At 39.3% G+C, this 15,103-nt stretch overlaps 1 protein-coding gene across 1 annotated transcript in view; it reads left to right on the forward strand.

Annotated features, from left to right (window-relative positions):
* Window positions 1-15,103, forward strand: part of LOC144297398 (uncharacterized) — a 56,912-nt gene that overhangs the window by 40,092 nt on the left and 1,717 nt on the right. The window contains exon 5 of the mRNA XM_077871411.1: window positions 10,039-10,125. Coding sequence (XP_077727537.1) covers window positions 10,039-10,125 — 87 coding nt within the window. The remainder of the gene's footprint in view (window positions 1-10,038; window positions 10,126-15,103) is intronic.

Below are 15,103 nucleotides of genomic sequence, written 5' to 3' on the forward strand. Positions count from 1 at the left end.
ATTACTCAATTTCTCCTGCTCCTTTCCATCTTCCTTCTCCTTCTGGTATTCCCACTAGACATATGTTATACTCTTTATAATTGTCCCACAGTTATCAGATATTCTCTTCCTTTGTTTTCATTTTTTTCTCTTTGCATTTCAGTCTGGAAAGTTTCTATTGTCCTAGCTTCATTTTCACTGATTCTTTCCTCAGCTGTGTCCAGTGTACCGGTGAGCTCATCAAGGGCATTCTTCATTTGTGTTACAGGATATTTTATTTATAGTATTCCTTTTGATCCATTCTTAGAATTTCTATTTCTCTGTTCACATTCTTGCACACTGCCCACTTTTTCATTAGAGCCCTTAACGTTTTAGTCATAGTTATTTTACATTCCATACCTCAGAATTCCAAAATCTATGTCACATTTATGTTTGCTTCTGATGCTTGCTCTATCTCTTTAGACTGTTTCTACTTACCCTTTAGCATGCCTTATAATTTTTTGGTTGAAAGCAGACATAATGTATTAGGCAATAGGAACTGAGGTAAACAGGCCTTTTGTGTGAGGCTTCATGTCAATCTGGGTAGGAGCTAGGCTATATGTAGTGATTACTGTGCCTGCAGTCCCCAGGAGCTTCAGCTATCTCCTCTATCCTTGTGTTTTTCAGCTCTCTCCATTGTAATCTGCTGTTATGATACTGGAGCCCTGTGATGTGCTGAAGTGTTCAGGAGAGAAGATTTCTATAATCTTATGATTCAATCTTGATTTTTCAGTATGCCTGAGTCTCTGGGCTATGACCTTCAGAAGTTTTTCTCTGTCTTCTTTTGTATCCTTTAAGTGAAACAGGAAGTCTATAGGGAGCTGGAGTTGGCTTTCCCCAGGTAGATTCTCTGGTAAAGTTGGTCTTTGCAGAGTAGATCTTTGTTATGAAGAACACTCTACCTATATGTAAAAATGGTTACTTTCTCTTCACTTCTGCTCGAAACATGCGGAAGTTTTTGTCAGATCCTCACCTTGAGAATTTGGTGGTGTTCCTGAAGATAAAGCTAATGTAAATGTGGGGGCTTTCCTGAAAATACACCTGCAGGAGCTTATCACTCTCAGGTAAATCCATACTCAGCCTCTAGCAATTCATCAAAATTATCATTTAAGTATTCCTACCATTTTATGGCTATAGTGGCTTCCTTTTAGGTAAACTGATTGAGGCTGTGATTCTCTGTATGGACCTGTCTCTCAAGATATCAGGAGATATTAGAAAAGTCACTTATTTTTGGTTTGTTCAGCTTTTATCCTGTTGAAGGGATGGACATGAGGAATTCAAGTTTTTTACGTGTCACAGCTGAAACTAGAGTTCCACCCACCATCTTTTACTTTTAATCTCCTTGCTTCTTTGAATCAAAGTTACTTTTCTTATAGACAGCAAAGAATTTGGTCTTGCCCTTTTTATTCAGTCTGACAATCAGTGCCTTCTGAGTGGAGTGTTTACTCCCAATTCTGTACTCACTTTCGATGTCTCAGGGTTTTACCCACATCACCAAGCAATTCTCAGACATCAGCTGTGTGTCCTACCATTCAACTGGATTCTGACACTAGCTACCCAGAGGCAGCATCAAGTTCCACAGACTGAGGGCTCAGTCCCACAAGACTGCCCCCCCCCACCGACTCCTTCATCCCCCTTACCTCACCAACCCCACCGCCACCATTTCAGACCTCAACTGCAAGCTTTGGTTTTTATCTGTGCTTCTGACTTGCTGCATATAAATCAGAGGTTCCCCTGACCCCCTTCTTGGGTTTGATTAATTTGCTAAAGTGGCTTACAGAACTCGGAAACCAGTTTACCCACTAGGTTAGCAGTTTATTTATTTATTTTTTTTAAATCTTTTAAATTTTTTTTTTTTTTTTTTTTTTTTTTTTTTTTTATGATAGTCACACACAGAGAGAGAGAGGCAGAGACACAGGCAGAGGGAGAAGCAGGCTCCATGCACCGGGAGCCCGACGTGGGATTCGATCCCGGGTCTCCAGGATTGCGCCCTGGGCCAAAGGCAGGCGCTAAACCGCTGCGCCACCCAGGGATCCCAGGTTAGCAGTTTATTACAAAGAGTATTAAAGGATATAAATCAACAGCCAGGTAAAGAGAAATATAGAGTTAAGTCCCCCACAGAGTAGCTTCTGTCCTCATGGGGTTTGAGGCTTGACATGATGACATGTGGAAGCATTCTGGTTCACCAACCTGGAAGATCCCCAAACCCCATCCTTTTGAGTTTTTATGGAAGCGTCATTACATGGATATGATTGATTAAATCATGGGCCATTGGTGATTCAATCTTCAGCCCCTTTCCCCTCCCTGGAAATCAGGGACATAAAATTCCAGCCCTCTAATCCTGGTTGGTTACCCTGGCAACCAGATCCCCTATTTTTAGGGGATTTCAAAAGTCAACTCATTTACAGAAACTTAGTGGTGGTGGAAAGGGGCATGTTATGAATAAAAAGACATCCAATTCACTTTTATGGCTCTGAAGCGTTTTCAGGAATTGAGGACAAAAGATCACAAAAAAGATGTCACCGTTGCTCTCATCACTTAGGAAATTCCAAAAATTTTGGGATCTGTGAGCTGAAAACCATGGACAAAGACAAAATATATATTTCCTATTATAAATCACAATATCATAGCAGATCATTCATATTTAGTAAATTACTGATCGGGTTGGATTTACATCTGCTATTTTGCTATTTGCCTCCTATTCTCATTTTTAAAAATTCTATCCTCTTCCCTTACTTCCTTGTTTTGAATAAATTGAATAAATTTTTTATTGTATTGAATAGATATTGAATAAATATTTTTAGTGTGTCATTTTAATTCTTCTGGGTTTTCTTTTTCCTTTTTGCTATCTATTTTTTTCGCTATTTTCTCAGTGCTTGTACTAGGTATTACAATATGCATTTCAACTTATGACAATCTAATTCAGAATAATAATAATAATAATTAATTCTAGAAACCTCTGCAAAGGCAGAAAATTTTTTTTTCTCTTCCAGGTTCTTAGGCTGATCTGATAATTAAATTAATTTAAGATGGATTAATAGCAGAAAAACAAATTTCTTATGTATAGGAGCCCTATAAAAATATGAGACCCAAAAGGCAGCCAGGTAATTGAAGCTTATAGAATCTGGGTGGTTCTTGATTTCAGCTCAGGTCATAATCTCAAGGTTGTGAGACTGAGGCCAACGTTGGATTCCATGCTCAGAGAGAGTTGGCCTGGGATTCTCTCTCACTCTCTGCCCCTCCCACTGCTCTCTCTCTCTGTCTCTCTTTCAAATAAATAAATAAAATCTTTATTTTAAAAAAAAGGAGGGGGGGATCCCTGGGTGGCGCAGTGGTTTAGCGCCTGCCTTTGGCCCAGGGCGCGATCCTGGAGACCCGGGATCGAATCCCACGTCGGGCTCCCGGTGCATGGAGCCTGCTTCTCCCTCTGCCTGTGTCTCTGCCTCTCTCTCTCTCTCTCTCTGTGACTACCATAAATAGATAAAAATTTTTAAAAAATTAAAAAAAAAAAGGCTTGTAGACCATCCTGAGCCAAGGAAAGGTATAGGAGTCTGGGGATAGAAAGAGAAGGATGACCATTTACAGGAAAGTGAGAGATGTTTGAAAAGCAAATGTTGCCCTGTTATGAAGGTAAATTTCTTAGGTAAAAAAGGTATTTTTAGCAATAGCTCTTTTCCTAGAGAAGAAGGGGTATAGGACCTCTTTCTAAGGCAGTTGAGCAGGAGGTAAAGAGCTTTTCTTAATCTGCAGTTTCTTAAAAGTAACCAACCTAAGATAATCCTGATGACAAAGAGGCATATTTTGGGGGTGACGAATTCTCCTCCCCTGTAGTACTGCCTTTGAAACTTCAAATAAGAAGTTTCACAGTCCAGGGACGACTGGGTGGCTCAGCAGTTGAGAGTCTGCCTTCGGCTCAGGACGTGATCCTGGAGTCTGGAATCGAGTCCCACATTGGACTCCCTGAGGGAAGCCCGCTTTTCCCTCTGCCTGTCTCTCTCTCTCTCTCTCTCTCTCTCTCCATCTCCATCTCTCATGAATAAATAAGTAAAAAATTAAAATCTTAAAAAAAAAAAGAAGTTTCACAGTCCAGAAATTAAGTTGACAAATCTCCTTGAACCAGTCTCAGTCTTGAGAATACATGAGTTCAGTTAGAGTAGTCTAATTTTGGGAAGCAGTCTTGCCAGTGGGCTCCCAAAGTTAGGCCTCTATTGTGCAAGCAAAACAATCAAGTAAACTAAAGAAAAACAAAAGTTAATGGTAAAAGCAAATTATAAACCTAGTGTCTGAGTCCTGAAAACTGCCAATTGAGAATATTTATAAATGTCAGGTTTAGAAAGCATCTTCAGATGGAATGAGGACAGGTAGGGACAATCTGACCAGTTTTCCTGGCTTGCAGTTTGAATGTTTCTGACGATGTCATCAGATGTGCTGGTAAACTTTCTGTGTGGTCCATTCAGCAACAGGCATGAACACCATTGTCTACATGTGAGCTATTGTGGCAATTTTTCTGATGTTTATAACAAATTGTCTAGCTTCAGTTTGCAGGAATTCAGGGGGAAGGGCAGTTTTAGTTCTCAATGATCCCAAGTCAAAGAATGGGAAAAAATTGGAAATATTAGTTGAAAGACTTGTAGCCAGATATTTGAGGAGACTAGAAGAATTCAAGATCTAGTCCAGCTTACAAGTAAATAACAAAACCTCAAAGGCAATGGCCAGTAATGGAATCTAATATCCACAAAAGTATGCTACTGAAACATAATTTTTTTCTCTAAAATCACTTTAATTGTTATCAAAGATAGCCAAATTAAGACTAATTTGTTTGCAAAATACGTCTAGTTTTCAAAAACTTGGCCTGATTATTTACATAAGTGAAGCAAGAGGAGTGGTTGACCACATCGGCTCTTTTAAATCTGCTTTGCTGCAACTTTTCATAAAGAATCTCAGACTGAATATTTATTTAATTTGTGAGTGAGCAAGCGAGAGAGAGAGCTTCCACATGAGGGGAGAGGGGCAGAGGAAGAGGGGGAGAGTGAATCTCAAGCAGACTCTACCTCCAGCAGGGAACCTGACATAGGGCTCAATCTCATGACCCTGAGATCATGACCTGAGCTGAAATTAAGAGTCCAACGCTTAACTGACTGGGCCACCCAGGCACCCCTTAGATTAAACTTTTAATAGCTTCTCCTGGCTAGGAAGCCAAGCTAAAGGGCTTACCATCAAACTTTGCCTGCAATACCTATAGATCTGGGTAAATTCCTCTCTTTGAGGTCCCAAGACTCTGAGGTGCCTGCATCTGCCAGAAAGTGACCTTCCTTATATCTATTTAGATAGGAAGCCTGTAAGCAAAGTAACAGGCTATTTTCCTAAGGGGCTTAATTTGCTCATAATGGCAGCCTTAGTTCCTTAACACTATCTAGCTTATCTGATTCTATGCACATCTCTCTCAAATATGACATTCAAGCCAAAGCCTTGGTAATATAACAGATATTTCCAATTTTGTCCTGTTACAAGAAGAACAGATTCTTTTTTTAAAAAATGATTTTATTTATTTATTCATGAGAGACTCAGAGAGAGGAAGAGACATAGGCAGAGGGAGAAGCAGACTCCCTGCAGGGAGCCCAATGTGGAACTCGATTCCCAGACTCCAGGATCACACCCAGAGCCAAAGACAGACGCCCAACCACTGAGGCACCCAGGGGTCCCAGGAAAATAGATTCTTATACAATTTTTTGCATGTAAACTATATTACCATGAAAATATGAACACTTACTAAGTAACTTACTCACTAGGAGTTTCCAAATTGTGAAGGGATCAGGTAGGGAGAAAATGTAATTCTTTCATCTTTGTTTACAAAGGTACAGTTTACCAAGTTGTTGCTCTAAAATATAGGTAGGTTAAGAAAAATTTTTCCTTAAATCTGGAAGAACAAAATAGTTTCAAACAAAAGGTCATAAAAGTTATAATCATCCTCATCAGTTTATTCAGTTCCATGTTATTAATTCTTGTTTTTCTTGAATCCAGTGTTTCCACTAGTTCTGGAAGTCCTTACCCATTCGGTTTTATGATCATAAGTGTTCTGTAGTTTTTAGAGTATAGATCCTTTACTTCTTTGGTTAAGTTTATTTCTAGGTATCTTATGCTTTTGGGTGCAATTGTAAATGGGATTGATTCCTTAATTTCTCTTTCTTCAGACTCAGTGTATAGAAATGCCACTGATTTCTGTGCATTGATTTTGTATCCCGCCATGCTGCCGAATTATGTATGAGTTCTAGCAATCTTGGGGTGGTCTTTTGGGTTTTCTTTTTTAAAGATTTTATTTATTTATTCATGAGGGACACATAAAGAGAAGGAGGCAGAGACATAGGCAGAGGGAGAAACAGGCTCCATGCAGGGAGCCCGATGTGGGACTCAATCCCCACATTCTGGAATCACACCCTGAGCTGAAGGCAGATGCCCAACTGCTGAGCCACCCAGGCGTCCCTCTTTAGGGTTTTGTACATACAATATCATGTCATCTGCAAAGAGAGAGAGTTTGACTTCTACTTTGCCAATTTGAATGCCTTTTATTTCTTTTTGTTGTCTGATTGCTGAGGCTAGGACTTCTAGTACTATGTTGAATAACAGTGATGAGAATGGACATCCCTGTCATGTTCCTGATCTTAGGGGAAAGGCTCTCAGTTTTTCCCCATTGAGAATGATATTTACTGTGGGCTTCATAAATGGCTTTTATGATATTGAGAAATGTTCCCTCTATCCCTACACGTTGAAGAGTGTTCATCAGGAGTGGATGCTGTATTTTGTCAAATGCTTTCTCTGCGTCTATTGAGAGGATGATATGGTTCTTGTCTTTTCTCTTATTGATGTGATCTATCACATTGATTGTTTTACGCATGTTGAACGACCCTTGCATCCTGGGGATAAATCCCACTTGGTCGTGGTGAATAATCCTCTTAATGTACTGTTGGATCCTATTGGCAAGTATCTTGATCAGAAACCTCTGCTTGCCAGAGTCTTTTCCATGAATTCACTTGAAGATGAAACACTTTTGCGGGAATGCTTTAGCAAAAGCACCAGAGTAAAACAATAACTGTAAATGACAAAAGACTTACAAGGCTAAAGTTCTGATGAGAGTTCATTATAATACAATTAGCAAAGAAATTTTATTATTTCTGTGACACACAAATTTTAAGATAATGGCAGAATTTCAATATTATACCAGGACATACTAGAATTTTAGGAATTTCATTCAGTTCTAGAATGCTTTTACCTCTATACAAATACAACATAAAAAAAAGGCTTACTGTTACTTCTTATTTGACAATACTTCTCATGTAATTTAACATAAATTTTAATTTATTTTTTAAAAGATTATTTATTTATTTATTCATGAGAGACACAGAGAGAAAGTGAGGCAGAGACACAGGCAGAGGGAGAAGCAGGCTCCATGCAGGGAGCCTGGCATGGGACTTGATCCCAGGTCTCCAGAATCACGCCCTGGGCTGAAGACGTGCTAAACTGCTGAGCCACCCAGGCTGCCCTAATTTAACATATTAAATAAGAATTAGTATAGTATCTTCCTTTTTATAAGGAGAGAGAACAAATCTTTTGAGATGTTTTAGGGACCGTCTGGAAAATTCCACAGTTGGTTCAAGGTCAAAAAGATTTCATTTACAATTTGATTTAGAGAAATTTGTCACAAATATCAAAAGGTTTGGACACTTGACTAATAAGGATCACAGATCATTATGAAACAATACTTAGTTAACTATTTAACCAAAGAGACAATAAAAGATTTCAAAGGCAAACACAGAGAGTTACATAGTTGTGAGCAAACTTAGCTCTTCCAATATTGAGAAGTTTTTGTTTTCTTGGGAAATCAAAGGCTTGATTAAGACAACATGAAACACAAGGAATTATTTTGATAAAACGCAAAATCTTTTCTTCCTAGGCAGATGACTCAAAAGGTAAAGAGAAACTTTTCATAATCTCTTACAGGGAGCAGGCCAATAGTCCAAGAAAACTGTCTGTTTAGCAGATGAGAGAAAATCAAGTTTCAGTTTTACATAAGTACACTACTAATCTTAAAGCTGAATTTTATACCATTCTAATACATGCATTCAATCTCAGCCCACTTGACCACACAAGGTCAGACTCTCTCTTCAACTCTCCCTAACTTTCTACTAATTTGTTCTTGTTTCTTTCCTTTCCTATCAGATATTTCACGTTTGGACCAAATTACTTTGTTGTCCCCCATGTCTCCATTTCTCATATTTTTTTCTAACCAAAAAACCATATTTGACTTTCCTTGCATACAGAATTTTTCCCTTATGTTTTCTGAATGTTTCATCACATATATTTAATAGAATTTTTAACCCTGGGAAACCTTAATTTCTAGTGAAAACCAAGAAATAGGAAATTGTCAACCGTCAAACCAATATTCTCTATGTTGACAGATTTGTGAATTCATTTCATTATTTTTAGAAGCAAGTGCCCTTTTTAGTATCATAGTCTTTCAATGTGGTACAAGACATGTTTACAAATAGTCCTGAATATCTTTAGTTTCTCTGCAATAGGAAGCCAAAAGATTAGTCTATATTCAGAAATGTTTTACTATTTAATCTCATTTGGAATGCTCTAGCTATTCAATACTTTTTTATTATTTAACTTAACTTTGCATAACTCTAAAGTTTCAAGTTACCAAAAGGATTTTGGAAGCTATTTTCAAGTACAAATACCGCAAAATGTAACAATTGCTAAAAAGCTCACCTCGAACTCTTACCCTGCTTGTATCTATCTCTGCTCCCAACAATTATGTTTAAGCTACTCATAAAAACCTCATGAGACATTTGACCAAGCCAGCCTTCATCCTAAATTATTTTTCTTGCTGACAGATTTTGTGAGATGACAAGAATAGTAGACTCAAGGAGATTTAGTTGTGTTATAGTCAATTTTGATAACTCTAAAGACATGTATATTTTAATTAAACCAATGAACTTCAACTAACTTTAATAGTGAATATTTTTCCAGATCATGTGAACCTGAAAGGACTTTGGGTCAGTTTCTGTTATATTTCTGAGAACTTTAGGAATACTCAATTTATAAGCACTTAATTTTAAGCCAATTAAATAAATAGAGTTTTTGATAAATTAACTTGGCAGTACCATCTTGAGGCAGAAAAATATCACACATCTGGGACACCTGGGTGGCTCAGTGGTTGAGCATCTGCCTTTGGCTCCAGTAATGTTCCTGGGGTCCTGGGATTGAGTTCCCGCATTGAGCTCCCCATAGGGAGCCTGCTTCTCCCTCTGCCTACGTCTGCCTCTCTCTGTGTCTCTCATGAATAAATAAATAAAATCTTTAAAAAAATAATATCACACAACTGTTATATGCATTTACAGAGACACATAAACATACAGACTGACACAGACAGAGACCTTATAGCCATTGTTTTACATTTTTAGTCATGAGTCAGGTGCAAAATGATCCAAAACTAACCAGTTTATAAAAGAACAGTTGAATCCAAAATTTACTTCAGCAGTTGGGATAAGTTAAATTTGCCTGCTCACCTGGCTAAAGTATTTTACTCATAGCTGTATAGAGGACATTTAAGATATTTCATGAGTCCAATTTCCAACTCTGTCCCTTTTCCCTCTCCTGATGAGAAACTTCTCCCTTAAAACTTTTTTTTTTTTTAAGATTTTATTTATTTAGTCATAGACACAGAGAGAGAGAGGCAGAGACACAAGCAGAGGGAGAAGCAGGCTCCACACAGGGAGCCCGATGTGGGACTCGATCCCGGTTCTCCAGGATCACACCCCAGGCTGCAGGTGGCGCCAAACCGCTGCGCCACCGGGGCTGCCCCCTTAAAACTTTCATTTCAAAGAATGGCTCTTAAGTCCTAGAGAAGATGGAGGTAGAAAATTTACATTACAAAGGCAAGTTTTCTTTTGAGGTATTAATCAGAGATCGAGAGTCATTACCATTATTATTTAAAAATTTCCTTCTTTTTCTTAAGTGCAGGACGACGGACGACTGCTGTTTCCAATGACCTGATCTTTTACAACACTCACAAGCGTTTTGAGATGAATAGGAGAGTTCTTGGAATTGGTAAGGATAAGTGAGCTTTGCGTTGCTTCTAGAGCTACATTTTTGGTTTTGTAGAGATTTGCAAGACAATGTGTTGTTTCTAACTCCTCAAAGTGCTAAATTGCAGCTTGAATATCAATTACCCACCCATCCAACCAAACTTGCTTCTTTATGTTAGGTAGATTTCCAACTAAGATGGAAATCAAAAGATTCCTATGTTCTAAAACTTCAGAGTGTAGTGCAGAATGCCTTTTTAAATATCCGTATAAATCGTTCAGCAAAAGCCGTCAAATGCTCTTATCTTTCTGAGTGCACAATTCAATCTTGGACCAATTCACCTTAGTGGGGGGAAGACTTAAATATTGCTCTTATCAGTCCCTGAACATTGGCCTCCAGCTGAACCATTTCCTGATCATTTGTACAAGGACCTGGGAAAAATTCTAGTTACCTATTTGGTGTGTGTTAGGAGGCATTCCCCATTGGACTGTCTGGCTTGTCTGATAACTATAGTATTATCAGGGGTGAGAAGAACACTCTTTAACAGCTAATTGAGGTCTTTGTTAGTGGGGTTGTGAATGGCCAGTAATCTTTTCAACTTGTCTAAACTTAGCACGATCCTCTGAAAGAGGAGGTAAAAGGGCTTCATGACTTAGAGTATCCACTGCTGTCCAGGGGACAGGAATTCTTAGTAAGGGGTGAGGAGGTTGTCCAGGATACATCTACATAGGACATTGCCTGCTGTTTGCAGAGCCAGATTCCAGAGTCCTAGAAAGCAGGAGTTATAAGAGACAGAACAGTGAGCACTATTGTCCGTCTCAGGTGCTTTTGCTAAATTAATTTCCTGGTTTTAGTATTTATGTGGGTAACCTATCTACCCCAGGCCTGGAGATCAGACCAGAATGCTCTCCGTAAATCTTGCAAAGAATGGGAAGTCAAACCAACCATTTGGCTGGTGAAGGGATTTTCTGGGAAAGCTGGTGGAAGTGAGAGCGTCTAAGGGAATTTGCTAGATTTTGAGAGAGAAGGTTTAGATCAAGGGCCCAGAGATTCAAAAGATCTTCTGGAGAGTCAGGGTCAGAGAGTTGGAGATGAGGAGAAGGGAAATTCATGGTAGATGCGGATTTTAATTTTTGTTTTAAGTCTAATTTCTATTCTTCCATCTTATTAAGAGAGTTTCTAGGGCTAGCCATTTTACTATACCCAATTTTAGCTTGATCTTTTCATAGGTACCAGTAAGCCAGTTGTTTAGGATGAGAGCTCTCTTTAAACAAACTGCTTTTCTGGGCACCTGGGCTGCTCTGTCGGTTAAGTGTCTACCTTTGGCACAGGTCATGATCCCAGGGTCCTGGGATCAAATCCCACATCGGACTCCTTGTTTGGCGGGGAGACTGCTTCTCCCTTCTCCCTCTGCCCCTTCCCGCCTGCTCCCCCTGCTTATGCTTGCTCTTTCTCTTTCTCTCTGCCAAATAAATAAATAAAATATTTTAAAAATTAATTAATTAAAAATGTTTTTCTTTTAAATATATCCACTTCAAAGGATACACCATTGGGCCATTGGCGAATAAGATCTTACAGCAACTCAAACCAATAAGCCTTTTTATGGCTTAATCATGAGTACAAGAGATGTCCCTGAAAGACAGTGCAAAGATACAGCCCTCCCAAGTTCTACAATGTTCACTCCCAGAGTTATCCTAAGAAAGATCTAGCCAATGGGACACCTGGGTGGCTTAGCAATTAGGCGTCCACCTTCGGCTCAGGGTGTGATCCCAGAATCCGAGATTGAGTTCCACATTGGGCTCCTTGCAGGGAGCCTGCTTCTCCTTCTGCATGTGTCTCTGCCTCTCTCTCTGTGTCTCTCATGAATAAATAAATAAAATCTCAAAAAAAAAAAAAAAAAAAAAAAGAAAGCAAGAAAGATCTAGCCAAAAATGGGATGCAAACCACATTTCTGTCTGGCCAAATGAGTAAAATGCTATCTCCAGTTTCCCATGAGACTAGTGGGCAATGAGGGTGAGACAACAATAGGCCCAGATGTCTTGGGATCTCTTGGGACAAATTCTCCTGAGAGCTGACACAGTGGACAAAGAAAATACTGCTGAAGGGATCCAGCCTATTTGACCATCCTCCAAATTCAAGTCAGTACGTGCATCTTATGGTTGGTGGAGGCAAGGGAGAATATCCTCAGCGGTCATAAAGCCAAGCTCACAAGACATAGGACAGGATGAGAGGAAAATATCATCTTTTTTCCCCCCATATGTACGTTAACAGCTGTAGCCAATCCTTGGATTTCTCAATGTCAAATTAATGCCCAAGAGGAATGTGCTGCTGGGTCAGGATTGTGTTGCTATATCTCATTGCATAGAAATTTTCTTGAGGTTGATGGGTGACCTAGTGTCAGTCTAACCTATTTTGTGACCAACTTATCCTGACTCGGGAGCCTAGCATTAGGTGGCCAGAGCTCTAACAGTGCTGATCTGCACCACCACACACTTTCCTTTCTGAGTTCCCCATTAGCGATAGCCTTTACCTCCTGAGTATATTCACTCACAGCAAAGTTTATCTAAACATATGGCTGGTCTGGTCTGGTAAGAACTGTGGGGGAACATAGGGCTAGCTGAGGACAAGGCATGAGCCTGGGGCAGCACATTGACAAGCCCTTGAAACAGGCAGAGGCACATTCCTCTACTGACTCAACTGCCTCAATGTTAATACTTTGCTAAAGGCAAAAGGCAATCCTAGCCCGACCCTTATGACCCTAAGAGTCTACTTTAACATATAAAAACTCCTTTAGAAATTTCCCTTTATCTCTAAACCCCCAAGATACGTGTTGGCAATCATTCTTGGCACATGGCCCACTGACATACATCTGAAGGGTCTCATGATTCAGTTTTTATTAGATGGTGACCTTTTCCCAAAGAAAGCCAGCCCCCTCAAGGTCCTGGAAACCTTGGTTCCAAAATTCCTTAGAGAGTATGCTATCCTTAAACCCCTCCCAACTCCCAAGTATATAATCAACCACTACCCACAGGCCTGGGACAGCTGCTCTTCCTGCCCGCCAGTCCTATCCCTGTGCTTTAACAAAACCATTTTGCACCAAAGACATCTCAAGAATTATTTCTTGGTCATCGGCCCCGGACCTCACCTATGATCCCAAAACTTCATCAAGAACCATGAACTTACTCATCAATGTGTGAGGCTGGTTGTGAACAACAGGCTATGGATCTATGCCTGGCTTCTACCCAGTGGTTTTCCTCCTTATGACAAACTACACCAGAGACAGAGACAAAGGAAAATGATGACCATCTCTAGGACAAAAGGGATCAACAGAAACTAAGGGTATTCATAACAAATCTTTACCAGAGTTGCTATACCCAAGGAATAGTTGTTTTTTTTTTTTTTTTTAAGATTTTATATATTTATTCATGAGAGACACAGAGAGAGAAAGAGAGGCAGAGACACAGGCAGAGGGAGAAGCAGGTTCCATGCAGGAGCCCGATGTGGGATTCAATTCCGGCTCTCCAGGGTCAGGCCCTGAGCTGAAGGTGGAGCTAAACCACTGAGCCTCCCAGGCTGCCCTCAAGGAATAGTTCATGCACATATTCTTTCCTGCCAATCTAAATTTACAAAAAATAAAGGACTCTCACCACTCTCACTTCCATCAGACCCTGCAGGCAGGGATCCAGGAGACTGACATGGTAAGAATTCTTACCTTCTGCTGGCTTTGGTCAGAGGCCCCAGGATCTCTCAGCAACAAAAGCCCCAGAACCAGCAGTAACAGTCCCAGAATCAGCAGTGCCTAGCTAGTCAAGGTTCCTTTCTAGTTGTCAACTGCAGGGAGAAACTTTCCCTTCTAGATTCTTTGCCTGTTCTAAAAATTAAATTGATGTAAGACAGAGTAACAAAAGAAAAATAAACAGATTTCATATGTATGAAAGTCCCATAAAAATAGGAGCCCCAAAGGGCAGCCAGGTGATTGAGGCTTATGGAACATCCTGAGTTAAGGAAAGGTGTATGGGTCTGAGAACACAAAGAAGATAAAGACAAGGGAGGAGGAGCTATTTGGAAAACAGGTTGTCCAGTTACACAGATGAGCTTCTTAGGTAAAAAGGTATCTTGGATAATAGCTCTCTTCTGGTACAGGCCTCCTTTCCAGTGCAAATTTAGGCAGTTGAGGGGGAGGTAAAGAGCTTTTCCTGATTCTACAGTTTCTTAAAAATAATCAACCTAAAATAATCCTCATAGCAGAGAAGTATATTTTTGGGGTGACAAATTCTGCCCCCCTGAAGTTTCAATGTATCTTCTTTTCCTCTCCCCTCCTTTGTTCCATTATTATCATATCTACTTCTACATATATTATATACTTAACGATAATGGTGCAATAAGTTTTGCTTATACAACTTCTTTCTTTTAAAGAAGTTAGGAGAAGGAATAAGAAAATACATTTATAGAGTCCTTTATATTTACCTACATATTTATCATCTCTGGATCATCATTCTTACTGTGGATTTGAGTATCATCTGGCTTCTCTTCCTTTCTGACTAAAGAATTTCCTTTAGCATTTCTTACAAGGTATGTCAGCTAGCAATGCATCCTCTTGATCTTTCGTTATCTGGGACTGTCTTTTTTTCATCTTCATTTATGAAGGATGGTTTTGCTGGATATAGAACTTTTGGTTGACAGAATTTTCCAGCACTTTGGAACATGTCATTCCATTGCTTTGTGTTATCCTTTGTTTCAGGAGTGATTCATTTGTATAATTTCTATCTTTTTATTAAGATTATTTTCATTCATTGTTGTCATACTTTTGTTAAATTTTTGAATATTTTTTTTAGTTCCTTAAACGTATTTATAATAGCTGCTTTAAAGGTTTGTCTGATAAGCCTGACATCTTAGGACACGCAAACACAGAGATAGTTTCTACTGACTTTTTTTTTTTTTCCTGAATATGGTCATACTTTCTTGTTGCTTCCACTGTGTTACAATTTCTTTGTTGAAAACT

Source organism: Canis aureus, chromosome 25 (assembly GCF_053574225.1).
Source record: "Canis aureus isolate CA01 chromosome 25, VMU_Caureus_v.1.0, whole genome shotgun sequence".
NCBI classification, from domain to species: domain Eukaryota; kingdom Metazoa; phylum Chordata; class Mammalia; order Carnivora; family Canidae; genus Canis; species Canis aureus.